Below are 21,950 nucleotides of genomic sequence, written 5' to 3'. Positions count from 1 at the left end.
GTAAATAAAAATACTTCCCACATTTATCCCGAGAATTTCTTTGCAATTTTTACCATTGAAGCTTTTTGGTTCAATATATTACTCCGCTTTTTTTTTCTTTTTTATGTTTTCGTTTTGTCACGTGAACATTTTGGTTGTATAATTGAAAGTTTACACAGTGTATTGAAGCTAGAACCAACCGAGTTATTGGGAATTTTTTCGGAAGAAGACAAACGCAGACAAACGACTACACGTGTTTGACATTTAGCAGCCTACAAAAGACTTTATCCAAGAATCGAAACACGAGAAACCCTCCTTAATAATACACAGGACTTGCAGTGCGTCAATGATCGATCGTCCACATAACTCGTCAAGGAAAAAGCAGGCCTTGTCGAATTTGTTGTAATTTCATTCTGATATTTGGATTTGGTTTCATCCGTCTCTTAATGATTCTTTGGTTTAATTTTTTTTTTGCTATTCATCACCACATCAACAAGGGAGGTCATACACGTAGCGTACAAAAGGCTGCCTCTTTGATATCCTCTTTTCTGATTTCCCCTTCATCTTTCATCCCCCTTCATATTTTCTCTTTATTTCTCCGTATTTTATTTTCACATCCTTTCTGTGATGATTGTATGCCTTCGATCCGGTGAGTTGCCTTCTATTATAGTAGCAGCTGGGCTATAGAGTTGGATAATACCCGTTAGATTTCTTTTTGCGCTTCTTCGGAGTGCGGAATGTGCGTGAAAAGAAAAGTTGCCATGACAACCGCGTCCTTTTTTTCGCTTTTCCCGTTATTAGCTCCTTATTCTGTCACGTTCCTTTGCAAAAGCCACATGAGAAAATGGAGCAAAAAAAAATAGCCATGCCGATAGGAATAAGATCAGACGTTCGATTTCCGCTAATTGTTATTTATTGCAACGTTACATGCGCGCTCTTTCGACTTTTGACCGTCAGCTGCGCGAGTCCCCACACGAAGAAATGGCGGCCTCGTCTTCGGACCTTCAGGAGATTCACCGCGTCAAGCACGGACTGGTCAATGCCGAGACAGCCATGACCCTAGCAGTGCATCGGCTCTTGAATTCGATTCATCGTATGACTTCGTCTAGCCAATCAACCGACAAAGCCGCCAAGGCTGTATTCTATCTATCCATGGCAAGTATATATATATACTAGCTATACAACAACATGTCGATATTATTACTATTGCCTCCTCCTTCCTTCGCCTCGTTCATTTCTTTGCCCCGCTTCATCATCTCCGCCTTGACCCTCGGTTCATCGCGTTGTCATTTATGACTTCCCGGAAAGTCAAGGATATACTCACATCACTCTCTAGATACATTTGCAATTGTGTATATGTACGCGTCGACCTTGTCTGATCACGTTCAGAAATGGACGGACTGTGAAAACGAATCGGTCATACCGCGTTACCTCTGGCCCGGTGCATCCTCAACTAAACTTTGAATTATTAATTGAAAAGTGCCCAGTTATAAATCTAGAGTATCCACATTTGGATCGCCTTTATAGCTTATATTTATGGGCGGGACGGACTCGGTGAACGCTGCGAGGATACTTGATGAAAGAGAGAACTTGGTATGCCGACGAATGATGACTATTTGATGTGAGATAAAAAATGTAAGATATGCGAGACAGATTTGTTATCATAACGTTGCCTTCTAGAATATCGATCGACGGATCGAGGGGCAGCCAATGCACCGGCAACGAGTGCTGCGCGCATCGTCCTGTATATCCTTAACAATTGATCATATTTAGGATGAGCACATGACAAAGTTCACGAGACTGAGAACTAAATAATAATCAGTCCTCCGCATGCACTTTCGCCATATTAAAGAGACATTCCGAATAGCGCAGAGCATGAAATGCTTCCGTGTTTTATTGCAGAATCTGAGAGCCATTCTGTATATGTGATACCAATCCCTCGACTTATTGTTAGCAATTTTGTTCCGTTTCTTCCAAGTGCCTCAGCTATACAGCCAGCACCTACTCGGCGATTCTGCACTTAACTACGTAATCAGTAATCACTATTTGATATTTTTACTCGCAGACACACAATATCCCAAGAATTCCCAGCTGGGGGTGAGACACTCAAATGTCTACCCGTGCACGCTTGAGATGGGTGACGCCATATAGAGCGATTGGCATGGCTCTTGCGCGAGCTATCGGAGAACGCGAGATGGGTTAGAATGCTTCTGCGTACTATACTATATGAGGACGTCTACCGGATATTTTATTGTTATCCTTACATTACGAAAAAAAAGTTTCCTCATGCCTCAATAATAATAAACCGAGGCTACAGCGTACATTTTGTAAGCCTACTATGCTTGTTAATACCACAGCCTAGGCCAGAGCATGCTATGCATGCTACTTGACTTGGGAGAAAAACTGCGACAGGATATACTGATTATTAGTTATTCATGTGTTCGTAAGGGCTTTAGAACTCCCGTCATCTTTGTTCACTTCTCCCCTCCCTCCTATTTTCCGTTCGCATGTTCGCATCTAACATATTTTAAATCACTTTTTTTACATTCGATAAGACTTCACTTCACGCCATAGCAGTTCATGGCTTTGTATGTTGTTTTTTTTTTAAAGTAAATATGAGGTCGTAGTACGGATTCCGCACTATACCAGAAGAAAGGCAACGAAAAGTTTGATATTAAAAATCTAAAATAAAGCTGGTGACGTCTTTAAGAAGAACGCTGCCCGCCCCATTGTTGTGCAACGACACAGCTAATCAACCCATTTTCTTTTATCCCGAAACTCTTATTCCGAATCATCTGATTTTTTAAAAAGTAGACGTAAGACATACGTTGGAGCGTACAACCGCTGTTACGTAATGCGCTTGCTGGCATCGCAGTGGATGGGCTTAATCTATCGGAGCGTGGATATGCTGTCCGCCGCATTACACCCGCGTCGGCGAGAATTACAGCAGAAACAAAAGAATATCCTTTGACGTACGTACGTCTTTTTTCTTGTTCTCGTATTTCAGTTGGAGAAAACGGGAGAGGAGCACATCGACTATATGATCATGGCCAACCAGCTGCGCTCATTCAACATCCATACCACGCCTTTGATGATTGCCTCCGAGGTGAGTGAGAAGCCGAGCAGCAGCACAACATCTCTCCCGCCCGACAACATCATCTTCCGAGCCGTTTTCTTCTTTAAACATTTTCTGTTTCTCCCATCTATACCACGACACACATATCTTCCTTTCCCTGAATGCTGCTGCCACTACTGCGCCGTATACACCCCAGCAGCAGGATCGATCGTAGAAGAGAGCTGTCGCCCTTGTGTGTCTACCAAACATTTTCTTTTTACGGATCGTTGCCCTCTTCATCTTCAGCAACCTCATTCTATTTCTATTAGATTCCTCCTTATTACACCGCTCGTTCTTTTGCTTTATTTCTTTTTGGGCCGATTGACCATAGCACTGGCCATGACGACTCTTGCGAATAGAAAACGCTTGATCCTTTTCAAAGGTTGCGTGAGCTGAATTCCTTAACGGTAACATCAGCTGTACAAATGGGAATTGTTTCGGTGGGAAAAGAATAAGGCTTCGATTCACTTTTTCGTGTTCTTTTTACCCTCGGATTTTGTAGTCGAATTTCCCTATAGGATTATTTCAGCGCTGCAAAATCTTGTTTGACTTAGTAGGATCGTAGAAATAACTCGCAAAAGTTAATTCCGTGCTGTTTTTCATATTAATTATTTTTCACGCCGGTATCATGTCCGTGCAGCTGCACAAGTTGAAGAAGCTCCTAGATCGCGTCATTGAACATTTGCCTTCAGTCGTCACTCTCTCTCAGGGATCGTCCGATCGTGATGTTCTCAGTGACCAATACCACGCCATTTTCACGGTACGCACTAACCCCTCCCTCCCCTAAAAAAAAACGAATAAATATATGTATACACCATCATCCCGTCCCCGGTCGCCGATATAGTATTATATTGCATGACTTGATCGACGATGTATTCAAGATGGATGATATGACGCCGTTATCGGTTTTTCTTACTGGTTGAGCTCCAACTTTTTTTGGGTTATTTTTTTTTAATGGTTGGCGCTTCACTTTTTTATTATTGCATGGTGTTCATCTTTCGTGTGACGTCATAGGCTTTGAAAGAGATGTTCGTCTTTCTGAGAACGTTGAATCAACTGATGAAGACCGAGGACCGGGTCGACTATTTCTTGGATGCCTTCCAGGTATATAAGCGCGCCAGCACAGAGACCAGTTGAATGTTTTTGAAACGCTCTGTAACATTGATTATCAATTTCAGGTTTCACTCGACAAATTTCACACGAAGGCTCAAGAAGTTTTCTGGCCGATCGAATCCACCAAACAGGATCCGCCAACGATCGTGAAGCAGCAGCAAGAACAGACCATTGTCTATGCTGCTAGTATCCGCCAGGTAATATTGCGCCATTATGTCTTCCTCTGAGATGATTACACAAAGTGTCTCATCCATATACATAAACCTATATGGGCTAATACGTAATACTATGGACATAATAGTGGTACGCATTCGGGTGGACATAACGGACGTTTTGTTTTTGTTGCACAGCCCAAACTCCATTCAAATGTCAATGACGGCTGTCTGCTGCATCAGGGCTTCCTTTGGAAACGGAATGGCTCTTCAGAGACCCGCTTTTGGGCTCTTCTATTCACCGATTCCCTGCTGTTCACTCACGTAAAAAGCAAATATGTCTCGTCTTTTATTTTCAGAGTTATTAGATCCAAAGTCCCTAGCGTACTTTGTTTAGTTTCGGCCTTTTTACTATTTCTTTGTGACATTCGCATCGTCATTGTCCCGCATTGTCCTAGTCAGTCCTAGCATTTCTTTCATCTTCTTCTGGTTTGTTGCCTCCATCAGGTGAACAATGGCGTTCATTTCGTCGAAGAAGAGCCGATCCTGCTGTGCAACATGGTCCGATTACTCGCCGCCGAGAACCAGTTGAGTGAGTTCTCTCTTTTTGTTTCGTCATACTTTCGTGCTGCGTAATAAAGTTGCCCAGAATTGGTATATTTGTCCTTCCACCCTATTATCTAAGACCCTATATATCTGTCCTCTCCTGTCTCTTTTGTCATCTCCAGCGTTATGTTCACTTTATATGTACTAGCCAGCAGCAAGCGTCGTTTAATCATTATCGATTATTTACGACCGCCGCTGATGCATCAAGATCATTTCTGTTTTTTATTCGTGTATAATAATGACGAACATATTGCAAAGGAATTTTTTATTCGGTTGAAGATGTACGGTATTTATAGATAAAAGAAAGAGGAAGATCAAGGAGGAAAAAGATCGAAAGAGCGTCATTATCAACTGATGCGGCGCGATCCTACTGATCCCCCCCTTTCGAAGAACTTTCCTTTTATTCAAACAATATGCATAATAAGCTTTTACTAGTTCGTTGGCCTTTATTTGCGTTCCATATAGGACGCGCCGACGGTTTTTGAGCCCGTCTTTATGTATTCTCTTTCCCAAGTGTTTGTCTAAAGTTGGAATCCTTTCTAAAAGTGGTGTCTCATCGCATACGGGAGTGATCCCCTTTGCGCGCACCTCACTAAGGTGTTGCGCCTGTTCCAACGCACCCTGGAGGCCATTATAGTTTTCTGTTGATACAAGAGCAAGTGTACCATGCGGTTGAAGACTGATCTCGAATTGAACCAGAGTGCTGCTGTTCTTACGTTTCAATAAAAGCCTCCTCCCCCTGTGATGTGTAATGTTTCCTTGTTTCCTGACAGATCCGGTTTTCCGCTTGGTCTACCGAGCAAGCGACAAGGCCCGCATCGGAAAAGTTTCTATCCATCTCGGCTGCTCTGTCGTCACGATGCGAGCTAAAGATCGGACGCAAAAGCTCACCTGGGTCGATCTTATCCGCCGTCAAATGTAAGTTCTCAATTTTTATCGATATTTATTTGTAATTTATTTTCGGTTGTGTCTGTGATTAGGTGATTAAGTTGCACAGCAGGGAATAGAATAGAAATGACAAATATTTGGACACCCAGCAAGACCATATTGTCTTGCAGTAATCAATTAACTGTTGGCTCTCAGCATTAGTCACGCGGACGAGTGGCGTGATTGATGGAGCGATGCATAGACGCACTCACTGATTTCAATAACAATGCAGGGATGAATTTCAAAATCGGGAGCACTGCTGGAACACGGCCAGCTTGTGCGATAAGGAAGGAAGGGGCGAAGCAGAAGGACAACAGCTGAGGCGAGGCAGCAACAACAATAGCAGCGGCCGAAGCCTACGAGGGAGTGGCATCGCTATTTTACGTCGAGTTCATCGCTGTCTGTCGTCGGGCGCCATCCCCATCCCGGCGTCAATGCCAATTGCGACGCCGACGTCCCTCTCCTTGCAACCCACCACCGCCGCCGGACCGGCCTTCTACCAGAGCTATTCTTGCGATGATCTCTACTTAGCGTCCGACTTGACACCTGGCAGGAATTTTTCCAGCTCGAGCGAACCCATAGCCGAGCAACAGTGCGAAACTCCCACCCCATCGGCCGAAGAAGACGGACGGGAACAACAGCCGGATCAGGAAGCTGCTGCTGATGCTGATGAGCTTGTCTTCGAGGGAATTAACCTTGACAATCCAGCAGCCAGCACGGAGACGGTATGTGTACAACGATAGTCAATCCACTGGATGTGTTATAGACGTTGTAGACTCACATCAGCATGTGCAATGAAGTGCGCATCTATACAGAGATGTTGCCCTTAAGCTTTATTCACGAGCCCGGAGTGTTACACACATCCGGGCGAGCGGATTTTGAACATTCCGTTCCGACTTTTCCTCGCATTTTCTATACTGCTGCTGCTGTTGTTGTTGCGGTAGTGGATTTATTTTGGAAGGAAGAACAAAAAAAAAAAGGAAATGGCGGAACGTTTGCGCTTATACACACGTCTATAGCGTGGAGAGGACTGCTGGGGCGATAGATTTTGTTTGTGGCCGATGCTCAAAGCCATCCGGTACATCAGGAACGCGCCACGGGTTTTTATGAAGCGAAGCGCGTCAATTCGAGGTACTGCCGGGCGCCGGGCTGGCTGGCGTGTGAACCAAAGCCAAAGTCATTGGCATTTTCCCGTTCGGCATCACCAACAGGATGGGTGGGTAGTATCAGCACGTGTGTGGCCTTGTTGTGAATTTGCCTTTTCTTTTTTTTTTTTGGTGCTGGGGTTTCTCCGCGGAATAATATTGTTCACACTTCTCCCTTTTTTTTTATAACGCCGATGGCTTTCTAGACTGTAAGAGTTTTGCCTCGGCATCAGCAATATCGTCACATCGACTAATTGAAGAAAGTTAGGCCAAGGACTCGATGACAGCGTCGAGTAACTTATCGCCTTTCATAAAGAACCAACGCCCAAAACTTATATTGATGAAAAGGCTCGACGAAATCGCCTTTATGGCACGTCAAGTCTGGCCGGTCACAACATGTTCGCCATGCATAGATTTTGATTTTTTGATTTTTGTTTTGAAGCCATTTGATTATTGATCAAAGATTTGATAGCGCGCGCGTCGTCGCGGGTATTATATTGGGGCGAAAGGACGAAAGGCACGAAAACAAACTTGTTCCCTAGCGAAATGAATTGCGTCACAGTGCGGGGAATTAATGGAAAAGGCGAGGTCCGGCGAGATCTGCGCGCAACGGAAAAGGCATAGCAGAAAAGTTGACAGGTCACAGAGAATGAAGAGGGAAGAGGTAGACGGACTGCGCTGTGTTGTGTTGTACTGATGTCCGCTGAAGAATGGAATCTACGAGGGTTGTGTACGTGCGTGACGTGTATAATCATGCGTGGGAGAGGGCTCCTACAATATAGGATAGATCCTGTACGGGCGATCGATGATATTACACTGTCTGTTGTTTTCGATTTATTGATTCATCATCCCCCGCCGTTGAGAAAATTGGCATGGCGCCCTTGAAAAAGAAACAGCAGCAGCACAGGAACTATTCGTCCATCAAGAAGAGGCCTTCAGTTTCTTTTTATGTATACGCTTTGGATGGAGTATAGCGCTCATCTAGTATGGGAGAGGAGAAATAATAAAACAGAATCCCTGGGCAGCATGTACACACTGCAATCTCATCTTCTCCTCGTTTATTGATTTGTTTGTGGATCTCTCTTGTTTGCTGTAGTACATAAGCACGGCTTTGATAGAGATGTATGTATTGCCAATTGATGCGGTGATGCTCCTACAAGGTCTAACTATATACATACGGATGAAGACGTAAAAACAACAGCGAAATGCGGAGATATACTCGGAACTGGATCGGTTTCAATATTACAACTGCGGCAGCAGCAACGAGAAAATTAGACGATTTGAAGCGCCAATTTCTCCCACGAGACATTTCGCTAGAAAAACGTATTGAAACTGTACAGCGGGAGTGTCAATACCATTATATAGAGCCGCGTCTGTCTCGACAGCAGCACTGCCGATTTGTTTCAAGGCTATCCTTCGACATGGTCCATAATTTATCTGCTCTTTTCTATCCTCTCCGGTGATGCCACGGCTTTGATTCCGAGGCTTCTGCGTCTTTTTGTTTAAACAATAACTCTGAGATTTGTCGGGCACGATCTGATGGCATTAATAAATCGACGGAATCAACGAACCGAGCATCAAAGTACACAAATAAATCAATTGGATGGCCATGTCGGATAGGGCGGTGTATTTTTTGTCCGCGTAGTACACCCAGCAGCAGCAGCACAACATTGATTGATTGCTTTCAGTTGATATAGTCGTGAATGCCGCGTGATGTTGTCCGCGGTGTGCAGGTCAAGTTTCGGTTTCCGCGTCCAAGTGCGCTTTCGAGGAAACAAATGCGCTTCTTGTCTCACCAACATTTCGTCTAGCTGCTGCATATTATTTATTCATTATTCAATTTTTTCCGTCTACTTTAAATTATTTTCATTATTATTATTTTTTTCAAATGCTGCTCGATCCTGCTGACATTTATTTTTTACAATTCTTCAACTCATTAATATCTCCCATCAGCAATCTTTTTCTTCTCAGCTTCACGACTGGAATATATATTCTCCGTTTGGCAGAAAGATAATCAGGCTGGATCGGGTGCATCAACAGATCGTTGCTAAGCGCGCAGATTATTTCAATAGCGTAATGCATAAAATTATTCTCGCTCGCACAGTTTCGATTTCATTTTGAAGTAGAAAGACAATTTGCAGGTTTCAGCGGATATTTGCGGAGCTAATCATGGGCCAATAGATCAAATAGAGTCCTGATTGGATCCACTTTTTCCTGCTCTTATGGAAGAAAAACTCAATTATAATACTTGCGCAATCAAAAATAATCGGCTGTGCAGCCCTTTTCTGCTCCAACCAATTGCACAGACAATTGAAATCTTGAAAAGAGTTGGCTACCATTTATATTGACAGTGAATCGAATCGTATGTAGGTTAAAGCGAACGACAAACATATTCCGGTTTTGCTGCTGACATATGCTCAGCTGAAATATAGCCTAGATTATAAAGCCAGCGGAGATCGAAATAATGTAGTGAATGTGATGGTATTAGGTAGCAAACGATGCTGTATAGTATAGGGTATAGAAAAAAGGCGATCCCTTGATTGATTTTTCCTCTCTCTCTCTTGGACGACTGATCTATAACCTGGGCGGGCCGGCAAGCGGAACTAACCCGCCCTTTTCAACCTGTCTAGCTCCCTCTCACTGACACAGTGAATTCGTATATAGCTCGTAGGGCTCTATTGTCATTTCCGTTCGCTTTGTATAGGGTGGGTCAGACTGTACGTTGATGACGAGCTAGGCAGCAGCATAGCAAGCGGCGAATCAAAAAGCAATCTCGGAATGGTAAAGGTAGCAACGACCGAGTAGAGGGCGTCTGACTGGGCCGCAACTCGTTGTCGTTTGTATTACGCGCGACAGGAAGTGCGCTGACATTTCCCGTCGGAGCTCTCAATGTGCTGCTGTCTGTTGTATGCGCAGTGCGTGTGCTGCGAGAGCGGGGGACCAGACAAGCTCGACTAGCCTACTAGACGTAGAGAAAGAGATATACTCCCATTTCCCTGAATCCCCCAGGTTCCATCCGGATTCCCTGGTTGCAATGAAAGCGACAAAAACTAATACAGCAACAATCGCTTTGACGTCACGGACCTTCCCTTCTCGTCTCTATCTGGACCGGTAAAGGCCGAGGCCGACGCACACATAGACACGCTGTCGGCCTGTCACTATATGGATACGATATAGAAACACGTCTAGCTGCTGGCGAGGTTTAACTCTAGGCGACCTGCGTTAGGCTATTAATCTCACAAGTCACAAGCTACAGTAGATTGACCACGACTGCCATGTCGTTGCCGGGCTAGCTGCTACTTGCTGCCCCACATAGAAAGGTATTATTACAATCATACCGTATAAACCGAATCCCCTAGCCTCGTATATTACTACCGGCGGCGTGCCGTTCGACAGGGATATGTCATTAATTACAGCCGTATCGAGATTAGCTATAGGCTTGTCTCACTCTCTGCATATCTTACACGTACGAGTTGACATCATGCCGCGCTCTAATCTAATACTCAGTGTAATCTTATACGCAAGAGCGGCTGACAGATCCCTCCGTGTGACGTTCCTATAAAGTCAATAAAAATGAGTGGATTGACGTAGGCACAGCAGTGTGATGATAGTTTCAATTTTCTCGGGTTTGTCCGCATTTTTATGACCTTGTTTTTTTATTTTTTTTATTTTTTTTTACAGCAATTATTACACTTGGTTAATAGTTTGTTGACTCTGGGCGATGACGTCAGAGATTGGCGCTAATGCGTTATGTATGCTGGCCTGTGTTGTATCTTTGTGTACACACTCAGACGACGGACAGCAGTATGAATTCTGGGTTTTCTTCGTCCATCCGATACTGAAAGTGAAAGGTTATCCCGCGTGAAAAAATGCACGCTTGTCATGTACGCAAGTGGACTTTGTTTGATCGATAAACTTCGCTCGTCACTTTCCTTTTTTGTTTTCTTTTTTTGATTTTTCTTCTTCCACTCTGTCAATCAAAAATTTCCATTTCACTTATTTGTCCGCTTTTGGGTTTCGAAACAGGACTGGGATAGTGACGTAAGTATCGAATCAATTAACTTGAATGTGGAGCCGGTCAAGGAGCAAGAGGAGCCACAAAGTTGTGCCGATCGTTTACAACAACGGTTGTTTCGATGCGTCAATCTCAACGGACCAAAGGACAAAATCGACCGGTAAATTTGAATTTTGGACTAATAACATTGTTGGAATATTTTTTTTTTTTTTTTTTTTTTTGCCCTCGTCTATTTTTATATTAAGCAAATATATTGATATGCTGTCGTGTCATCGGAAATCCAGCGAAGGCAAAAACCTGCTGACGTTCCGTCTGGCAATACCAGCATTATGGCCCGTATAAATACATCTAAGAGAGGCCAATTCAAGCGAGAAAAAGATGACATGCTGAATAAAATTGATAACTGATTTTTCTTTTCTCGGCTCGTTCTCCTCGCGTCCTCTGTGGGTCTTGTTGGCTGGTGGTGTGGGAGCGCAGTGCTGCCGTCAAGAAAAATAGCAGCGGCGGTGGCGTCGGCGTCGATCCGTGCTCGGCGGGAGGGGGACACGATCCAGGTCGACCGGGTGCCGTTACCCAACCGAGTTCAGTTCCTCGTGTGCCGCAAAGCGCTACAGACCCCATTCAAATCAGCTGGACTGCCCGTCTCTGTTGCTCATTTTTCGATTTCAAACCGACCCAAACATCAGAGGTGAGTTATGCTGATTTGTCGTTTTTTTCGGGTTTTTTTTATAGTTTAATTCACTCTATCTCGTAATAATTATTGCCAAACGAAAAGGAAACTTCGAAACTCGGTCAAATTTAACGAACGACATCGTCCATCATTCCGGTTGTGATTAGACTCGGTGGGCACTTGTTTATCTTCTTTCGTCACCAGCAGAGCCCAGAAAACTGACATAATCTGCGGTTGTGGTTTATTGTGGGTTTGCCATCATCCTGTCTCATTTCGAAAAAAAAAAATTCCCTACAGACATTTGCTGTTCATTAATAATCTTTCGGTCCAAGTGAAATTACCACATCGGTGGTTTATAGGAGGGGGGAAAAAGGAAAGAGCGCACCACGAAATGCCGTGAGATCCGAGCCCCTTGTCGTCGAACTAAATTTAGAGATCTTTCCTCGATTGTTTATCGAACGCTTGGGGTCTACGATATCGTCAACACAACGAGTCTGCGTATCCTGTTTGTCTGCATCAGACAAGTGAAATAAATCTCAATATCAAGTCAAATGCATTCCTCTTTTGTGTGCTGCCTGCGCCTTGGAGGGCGTCGGCCGGAAGAAGAAGCGGAAGTGTATATATGGCAATGCATAGTCAATGGCTTTGAATGTGTTATTGATTGGAACGGCGTTTGCATTCGACAGCATCGTGCTGTGTCGAAGAATAAGAAAGGGGTTTTCAAGAGCCGGTAATGCTCGGTGAGACACACAGCACAGCACATACCGTCGAAACAGAATCAAAGAGAAAGGAAAGAGGAGGGAGGAAAAAGTACTGACGTCACTCGGATTTTTCAAAAGACATGAGAAAGCTTTCGAAAACGAGGAGAACTTTTTTTTTGTTATTTTTTTCTTCTTCGTTTTGTTTTTTTCATATAGTCAATGAAATAATAATAGCCCGTGTATATAGCGCGACGCAGGAGATAAAGTAAATAAAAGATTTCCTGCCCTGGTGATTCAGATGGTATTGAAAACGAGAGAAAATAAGATGGAACTCGATGGATAAGGAGATATATCTTTTGTTTTCTTATAACGATTATTGGCTGCACTTTTCTGGTCTTTTCATTACATTTCCTCGACTCCCAATGGGGGGAAAGGGGGTCTTGCAGTGTGCCTGGCCATCGATTTCCATTCCGTAAATGGTCGAAAAGGGTCTCTATATAAGTTCGCAAGGAGTTTCAATCGCTTTTGCCGCGGCCGCGAAGAGTTGGATAACGCACCGCGCTCGCATTTTCGTATATTATAGAAGTCGAACAGGAAAAGTCAGGCAGACTAGTATATATTCTCTTGGATTTTCTTCTTTCCCTTATTCTTTTCTTTTTCAAAGTTACTTCATATCTGGGGGTGGAAAAAAAACACAAAAAAACTTCGAGATAGAACCGTCGCCCGTGATCCATAGAGTTTATAACCGTCAAATATAAAGACGCGGGTGTATAGGAAAAAAGGGTTGACGTTGAAGGCGCATACAAGAGACTTTTCCTTCCAAACTTTTTTTTATATTTCTCTTTCTGTATACTTGAATCGAAAACTATGTACGGGGAATCGAAGAGTTCTACCAACTTGTGTTGTGAAATCACGGACGGGTTGTTCTGCAGTTGGACTGAAGTTGAAGGATCTACTTCTTCTCCCCAGTTTTCATTTTTTTTTTTCAAATCAAAGGCGAAATTGCATAAGGTTTGATGGAGCCGGTTATTTATTACCGCCCTGTCATCACCTAGGCCGCACCCCCCTCACCATATAATCTTGTAACTTTTATTTCTCATCTATTTTCGGGAGGTATTTTAGTCTTTATAGCGTCCATAAGTCTTGGTAATGGCCACACTTTTTATTGAAATGTTCTATATCCACTCGGCCGCAACCGCCTTTGTCAACCCGATACACACGAACCGTTGACCTCTGCTCAGCGCAGCCAAATTGGGAAATCCAATAAACGGGAGGGAGGAAAAAAACAAACAAAGCAAACGAAATCAAGGTCGTCAGTTGATTGCTTCCGTCTACCCATCTTAATCCCGAGACGTTACTTGTCTTATTTTTTCCCTCCTCTTCGCCATTCTATATACGCTTCTTTACCCTATTAGAACTCGTGTTGTTTACGCCCACATATAACCGAGCGAAACCAACGTCACTGCCTTTCCTTAAATAGATGGATCCCGGACCGCACGTGTACTATAATAAAGATCGATGTGAAACCGAATTACAAAAGACAAAGATATACACAGCAGCAGCGACGATCTATATCGTCCCCGTATTATTATCTCCGACATAACGAGTTTTTTCCCCAGCCAAATCCGGCGGCAAAAAAAGCAGCAACTCATTGAATAAATAAACGAGAGCGAGCATCGAGTACAAATTAAAGTGTGGGGAGAAAAGAAAAACACGAAAGGTCCATAAGAGTGTTATTTTTGGTACGTATATACAGTACGAATTCGAGGTGTGGGACTCTTTGATCTCCGTTTGTGTTTCATCAATTGTTTTAAAGTTTAAGTTCTTTTCACGACCATTCGACCGTCAACTACTACCGCCAAGGAGTCGTTCCTTTGTAAAATAATGTCCAGAAAAATATAGTGGCTGTCTTCGGGGCTTTTCCTTTAACACTCAGCGTTGCACTTTTGCGGTCGAGTACGCGTCAGTAGTGTTGTTGATGCTGTTTAGAAGTCGGATATCGGCGGCCAAGATGGCCCGCTTCAGCAGCCGTTAGATTGGGCACAGACACCGACAGGTCGGGACAGCACCGCTATCATCAGGCACGGAATCGCCGTCAGCGACTATCGATCCGTTTAGTCTCGGTGGACGAGCTGCAGCCTGGCGGCGCGCGGTATAGTTGCAACGAGCCCCGACATTGTGGACGAACGCTAGCCAGATAGCTGCTGGAGAATTTTCAGTCTTCTTTCTCTTCAGAGAAGAGAATTCCCTGCTCATTTGTTTAGATCTTCTCGGCAGCATATTTGCTTTCTTTCCGTCTCCCTGACATTTCCCTTTGCTCGATGGTCTTCCAGATCTTCTAGTGACGTCAGTCGGGAGCGAGCTATATAGCGGAACAGGGCTGACTGCGTTAGTCACATTGTGTTTTGTTTTCAATCCACTTTTCCCTTGCCCGAGAGAGTAGTATCCGATACACACCGAGAGAGCTCTCACTCCATTCCTAAATACGATGACTTGCCAAGCTATTTTTAGTCAGACATCGCTACCGTTCGATCACACACTCTCTCTTTCTCTCACGGTCTTTTTTTTTTTGTTTTGTTTTGTTTTGTTTTTTTGTTTCTATCTTTCGCTCTCTTCACGTCCGTGTATACTGTTTACATCGAGGTTCTTTTTGTCTGGAAGCCACAGCGAAGTGGCCAAGTGCTTGCAACAACGAAAGTCGAGAGAGAAAAAAAAAAAAACAAAAGAAAAACGTGAAATGTTGTCTACCGCGACTTGAACGTCCCAATGGATTTTGTGTGGCGCGTTTAATAACTTAGAGCGGGAGGAGCATATGTGATGGCCTGGGTTGGTGCTGCTGTTATATACACAAGACCTGGCGGATGTCACATGTTGGCAGAGCGACAAGACAATATTTCAAACAATTCCATTTTTTGAAAACTGCCTCCTAAATATATATTGGGCCAGTCTTCCGCAACGTTGGAGATTAGGAATGAAATGCTTAGTCGGCACCCGGCAAGCAACCCCCTTGAAAACGTTGGCTCGTCCTGCGAGCGCTGCAATCATTTTCTATTACCCAACCGACCAAATAACCAGAGATATTTACACACGTTAAACGCCGGGAATGCGCGCTATGGACGACTAAGAATGCGGGGACCTGGCTATAAATGACTTCTTGGGCTAATCCGGCCGGAGCGGAAGGAGCTAAATTTCCTGGGCCGCCGCCCCCCCCCATCAGGATCGAATTGCTCATCAAAAAATCCCCTGGCTGATCAAAAATTGCGCCGCTGGCTCCATCTCTCCGATTTGTCGGTAGCTCTTGATGCCACATGATCTCTCGAAAAATACTCTATACTACGTCGACTACCGTACTACCCTATATATACTATAGGATATACACTATAATAGATTCTGCCGTCTCTATACGTAAATGTTTGTGCAGCTTCTTTGTGTTTACACACGGAGAGTCAAAGATCGTGTGTCGTTAGTCAGGTCTGATGGCAGCAACAATATTGCGTTTGAATAGGAGCCAAAGAGAGAGACAGGGACGATCGGATGACATCCGGTTGCCGTTACCGTCATTCATTTGGCTACTTTGAAAGCAGCAGGCGCAGTTGGACATCGACTGTTGCAGAATACTTCATCGGATTACCGAAGGACCCGACACAGAGCAGCTAGCAGTTGGCCTTTATTGGCGAATTCGCTCACCATCGAGAGCGGAATGCTTCGCTGTAATAATCGTGAGTGAAGTGATGCCGAGTATTGCGCTGCCACTGGAGGTTACACGCCATGCAGTGTGGTGGTGGTATAGGACGTCTGCGTTCAGCAGACGCGTCGCGTTGGATCAATAAGAGGCAGCGTTGCGAGCGCATCACGTCGCTCCAAGCATTATACGGGCTTTTACGTAATAGGAAAGGAACACAGGGCTGTGTGTCTCGCCGGCGGGCCAATACTTATGTCGTCCTCTGCTGCTCTTATTATTATCTTCCTCCTCCTATCTGCATGACATTCCCTATCTCTCTCTCTCTCTCTTTTGTACTACATAATATAACAACATCAGCAGTTATTTTTTTGGGGGAATATCTTAAATGTGACACAACCGATTTCTTATCCGGTCGTTCAACTGATGGCACATCATTTGTTTTCACGACATTTTTCCACTTGAAAAAGAAAGAAGAAGAAGAAAAAATATCGATGGAATAGCCAATGACGCAAACTGGCGTACAACACAAAAAGCGCATTTTCGCACCGTTCCTCCGCTAGACACTTAGGAGGGCGAAACAAGGTCCAACATCTGTTATTGATTATAGCAATGGGAGTTGGAAAGTGTGTATGTGTGTGTCTGTGAGAGAGAGAGAAAGAGAGAGCTAACAATAGCTATTTTCCGGTCCGTATTATTATTATTGTACTAGTAACGACACACTTAACGGAGAGTGCTGGACAAAAGTTTTGAGAACGAATTCTTCACTGTGCTGGGCTTTGGCAGGTTTTGAACTGCTTCTTGTTCTCCGTTTGCAGCCCGCAATCGTCCCCAATTCACGGCGGAAATAAGCTGCATTTTGCAAGAAGTGAACGCGCTGCTTCTCAATAAGAAATATGACGCCAACTGAGTGCTGCTGTGAATCTATACAAGGCACATACAGCCGGGGCTGTATATGCTTCTATATAGGTTGTGCTTGTGGCTTATTTGCTTTCCAGACGCGTATGCGACAGTTTCCGGCGGGGGGACTTCGTTGGTGATTCAGTAGCGTGTTTCTGTATGTACGTCGCTGTTGCTGTTATTTCCCTCGACTCTTTGGGCTAAAGTTTCCTTTTTGCCTCTCTCTCTCGTGTTTGTTTCTCTCTGCGCCGTAGCTTTTAATTCCGTGACAATTCTGCGTGTCAGCTGCGCGGCTCCAACTGGTGAATTTGCCGGGGTATATATATATTGGCAAACGGGGGCAGTCACGCAAATAGACTCATTATTATATTCGGAGAAAAGTTAATAGTCAGCGATTCGTGAGCGGCCCGGGTGGGAAATATAAATGCTGAGGAGGAGGAGAAGGACGCGCGCGGGCGTTGCGTGTTTTTCCTATTCGCCTGCTGATAATAATACCATGTTTTGACGTCATCAAAGACGAGAGCGCCCGACTCTTCTCCAAACCATCTTTGAAAGGGAAATAAACTTAGAGGAATAACTAGAAGAAGGAAAGAAAGGAAACACTTGACGGTGCGGTGCTCCGAAAAAAGGAGGCCGGTGGGTTTGCAAGATTGCTTTGAGCATTTGTGTGACAAGGTTTATAGCAGTACGGCGTATAGCGCACAGTGTCATTCAAATTGAAAAGTGGGACAGAAATATCAGGCCGAGCCATTCTGGATCAGACAGTTGTGTGCAGCTGAAATCTCGAATTGAAATTGATATTCAATGAAACAGGCGACAATGCGCAGAATGAAAAAAAGAAAAAAGGTCCTCGCCGTCGCTGCTGGCTGCCTCCCCTTGATTATAAGAGTCGTGTCTCCAACAGACATATTCTTCTTGCAGACATCTGACGTATCAACTTGACATTATTTAATTGAGTATGTGCCATCTTCAGCGGTTTTTAGGGCTATATCCCACGATAATCACGGCAGTTGCCAAATGAGCCACGATTGTGGCAAGGGTTTGAGTCAATAAATGAGAGCGAAAGAGACACAAGGATATGTTTTTGTTGGACTCGAGTCCTGTAATGTTGGTCATCTGTATTAAATTAAATGATTTCTTGAACGGAACGACGAGACAACTTTGTTGTGTTAACATAATTCGCTCCGTCAAGGTTACATCGATCTCGTTTATAAGACGCAAGGGCATGACCATTAAGAGTCCCATTAGCTGTACACTTTACATGATTGCACTTGCGCAATCTAATAAGACTTCTTGATGAACAATAATTTGTTGCTTGTCCAGCCTGCCCATTTTGTAGCTCGCCAGAGCCTTTAGGGTAATTGGGAAATAATCCAGAAATAATGAGGAGAGATGGTTGCGGTGCCGACGAAGACAGAGCGTAACCCATTTCAAATAGATGACATTTGCAAGGTCGCCGAAATGAAATATTTTTCGAGAATGATAGGCCCATTACAATACCCTGCTGGGTGTTCTCCGTTGGAGAGAGAGAAAAAGAAAGAGAGAGAGAAAGAGAGAAAGAAACACGTTAGAAAATAGAACGTGAACGAGCCATATGGCTCAATTACACCTGGGCGACGAGGAGCTTGTTGCCAAACGTGCCTCGTACACGTGAACCGATAGTTAACGTTCGCTAGAGCACCTGAGCGTTTCATCTGTCACAATAATGATGCCAAGGACTGAGAAGCGTATATACCTCCTCGGTCTATATTAGATATAACTAACGATATCTATATGACTGACACTATGTACACGATTCTAAATAAATTTTGCTTTCTTAGATTGCATCTGCCACTATCTGTTTGGAGGAAACTGAAGGACAAAGCCAACCGGATAGGGATCGCGTTCGTTCTCCGAAAGTCAACACATTCCAATCAGTACTGGGTACCATATCAGGTATAATAGAAATGAATTTCTTAACTTGCGCATCCCTAAAACTTTTCAATTTACCCGGAATAAACTGTAAAGACGTTGGAGAGAAGTTTGCCGGTACAGCGCCCGGTAGCGCCCCCTTGGGGAGACTATTTATAAACTATAACCTTTTTCTTTTTTCACGCCGGGACGCTACAACAGAAGACGACGCTGGCGTTGAGAGTTGCAGAATGCGACAGTTCCAGTCTTCCATGAACACGGATGAGCGGCATGCTCTACACAGCACAGGTGATTGAAAGAAAATTCTTACCTTTTTTGTTTTCTTTCCACCTAACTTTTTGTTTCAGCTCACATGAAATGAATTTTAGACTTTTTTGAAGCCAAGTGAGAGGCATATACGGGTAACATTGATCGAGTTAAAGTCCAGCAGCAAACGACTAACGAGTCTTGACTCGCGCAACTGTAGCTATATTTCTTTTGGGAATATAACCGTTTAGGATACCGAGAAATGCGTTTCCACGTCGGACTGTCAAGACCGTTTGGCGTTTGACTACTATTAGAGTACACGAGAGCGAGCGTATAGGAAGTCGATGTGGCGACCATAAAAGAGAGTCGTTGGTGCATGAGCTGTTACCAAGCCAGAGTTAGTACTCGCTTGTGTGTGACTGATTTACATCACAATCTATCAACTTTAGATGCCAGCACGCTTGGCCTGCGCTGCCGTTATCTCATTGGCAAAAGTGTGAAAACGCTAAAAAGCGAAAATCCAACAGTCAGCACACACTCAAGCGCCACCGAATTTATGACTCGTAAATTGTTGTAGGTTTGCCCAAAAGTTTCCCTTTTCAAATTTCAACACAATCGACGATAATTGGAATTTCTCAAACAACGAAACAAATTGCAGAAGAATTTGATACGTACGTCATGCGTACCCACCGTAACCCTAACAATTTATTGAGTTGATTTTCCGCTATGTTGGTATAATGGTCTTGAATTAAATGGCGTGTTTCTCAAATATATTTCTGAATAGGTGACAGCACGGAAACGAGTCCAAGTTGGGCGTCAGCGACGTCCAGCGCCATGGAAACTCCCAACGGAGTCGACCAACCGCTCGCCTTTGATTTCAGCCGAAAATGTGAATTGAATCCTGACGGGCGCCAGCAACTCGTTCTGCCCAAATGCAGGGTATGATAACGCATAGAGGCAACATTCCAATATGACCATCCTTTCTCCTATAGTTAATGTATCTTATTTTCTATCAAATTAGACACACAAAAAAAAAGAATAAGTAAAATGTGGGGGGAAAGACATCTTTAAAAATGTCATCCACATTGAACTTGAAAATGTCTATATTATGTATCCTTGGAGACTAGATCATGTTGTATGAATACCTAGCTATTTTAAACAGCTGTGCTCGGCTGTGCTTTAGTTGGTCGAGATGAGAAGAACCGTGAAGAGAGATGCTTATTAGTCTGTTTCTTACAATCTCGTTCAAACTGAGCAGGTTGCCGCATCCAGTCGATCCAACTCCGCTACAAGAGCCCCCGGTGGCTCCACTCCGGTAATATGAATATGACTAGTCTCTCATCTTCTTTCTTTATCTTGTTGGCATGCACCAAATTATGTCAGTCTATTGAGGGAAAAAAGGCTATCCTTTAATTTTTAAAATGTCAAAATGATGTAATAGTGGCCAGCATAGTCACATCAGTCTCCTTTTGTATTTTGTCCTTGCAATCCTTGCCTTCCCAGAATAATCAGATTTATTTTTTCTTCTTCTCATTATTTTTTTTTAAACTAATAATCTGCTGGGGGTTTCGTCACTTTAGGTATCATATAGCATGCCGACAACTCCGGAAATGTCTGAAACGTCGCCTTCACCTCGCCAAGTTTCGGCCGGATTCTTTCGCTTCCCGTTCGTTGGCAATAATGCCAGTCCGCGCCGATTCAGAAGTCGAGCAATGTCTGGTATGTTCTACTCTGCACTACTGTCTGCCAATTACAGATTTTCCATTCACATATACTAAATTTGTTTTCTTTTGTAAATAAATAAAATCAAAACAGCTGAAAGTAATTCGGAAGATATCGGTCCGTCGGTTGTAGTGGTCGGAGGTTCATCTTCCCCTCCATCTGACGGCTTCGCGCATCACCACCACCAATCTGCTCACGAACATCCGGATCCGTCGCTACCGGTGCAGGCGATCCAGCAGACGGACAAGAGGCTCCGTTTCCCTCGTTTCCTTCGCCGCACGCACAGCGCCTCGGCCACCACGGAAGCAGCTCCGCCCTACGCCCTTTTCCTGCGCACCAAACGGGTAAGTTTGTGTTGTCGTGAGAACTTTCGTGTCGGGAGTTAGATTCACGATCGCTAGATGTCTCGGGCGTTCTCCTTCTAACCGCCAATCGCCGGAATAGGAAGAATAACACTTTCCATTTTGTTTTGTTTTCATCCCGATTTGAGCTCGGTGCTCGGTGTTGCATACGGATGAGTGGAGTGCCTTGGATTATCCAAACAAATTGATTGCCAAATATCCATTCGTTGCGCAAGTGACTGTTTTCCGCTGTACAGCGAATCGGCAAAGCTCTATGAGAAACCTTGTTTTGTCGACGTCAACGGCGGGCACACAAACACGGCGGTTGTACCTTGACTGCCGGATGCAGTCGATTGCTGGGTTTACGCCGGACGTTCTCTTCAACGCCATCATTCCTTCTCGCGCGTATATACTGACGCAGTAGCTTAGCCAATGTTTGTTTACTTAATCAACTGTTTCGAGTCTCAATGTTAACTATGACGTCGCACGCCTCACGAACTGAAAAGCTGGTGTTGGTTGGCCGTGCGTGAGTGCGTCGGACGACGATTAACACTGGCAAACGAAACCCCATCTACCGTTTTCTGGGGATCTCTCTCCCAGGCGAAAAAAAGTCCCTTTCCCTGCATTTCGGCTGTATACCTATCGTGACGTCAATGAGAATCTTCATTGTCTTAAACGTAGAGAATCTAAACCAATTAAAGGTAAAAGGCCCTTCCTTTTCAATGGCA

At 44.2% G+C, this 21,950-nt stretch overlaps 1 protein-coding gene across 3 annotated transcripts in view; it reads left to right on the top strand.

The window, feature by feature from the left end:
• Nucleotides 1-21,950, top strand: part of LOC124197928 — a 56,377-nt gene that overhangs the window by 22,181 nt on the left and 12,246 nt on the right. For all 3 annotated transcript variants that reach the window (XM_046593512.1, XM_046593519.1, XM_046593527.1), the window contains exons 12-28: nt 937-1,134; nt 2,987-3,085; nt 3,735-3,854; nt 4,109-4,198; nt 4,273-4,404; nt 4,558-4,683; nt 4,867-4,951; nt 5,739-5,883; nt 6,125-6,617; nt 11,064-11,212; nt 11,530-11,740; nt 18,823-18,937; nt 19,115-19,201; nt 19,944-20,098; nt 20,418-20,474; nt 20,740-20,878; nt 20,975-21,225. In XM_046593512.1, the coding sequence (XP_046449468.1) occupies nt 937-1,134; nt 2,987-3,085; nt 3,735-3,854; nt 4,109-4,198; nt 4,273-4,404; nt 4,558-4,683; nt 4,867-4,951; nt 5,739-5,883; nt 6,125-6,617; nt 11,064-11,212; nt 11,530-11,740; nt 18,823-18,937; nt 19,115-19,201; nt 19,944-20,098; nt 20,418-20,474; nt 20,740-20,878; nt 20,975-21,225 (2,652 nt within the window). The remainder of the gene's footprint in view (nt 1-936; nt 1,135-2,986; nt 3,086-3,734; nt 3,855-4,108; nt 4,199-4,272; nt 4,405-4,557; nt 4,684-4,866; nt 4,952-5,738; nt 5,884-6,124; nt 6,618-11,063; nt 11,213-11,529; nt 11,741-18,822; nt 18,938-19,114; nt 19,202-19,943; nt 20,099-20,417; nt 20,475-20,739; nt 20,879-20,974; nt 21,226-21,950) is intronic.

This window comes from Daphnia pulex, chromosome 1 (assembly GCF_021134715.1).
Source record: "Daphnia pulex isolate KAP4 chromosome 1, ASM2113471v1".
Classification (NCBI taxonomy): Eukaryota; Metazoa; Arthropoda; class Branchiopoda; order Diplostraca; family Daphniidae; genus Daphnia; species Daphnia pulex.
This window is presented reverse-complemented; position numbering and strand designations above follow the sequence as displayed.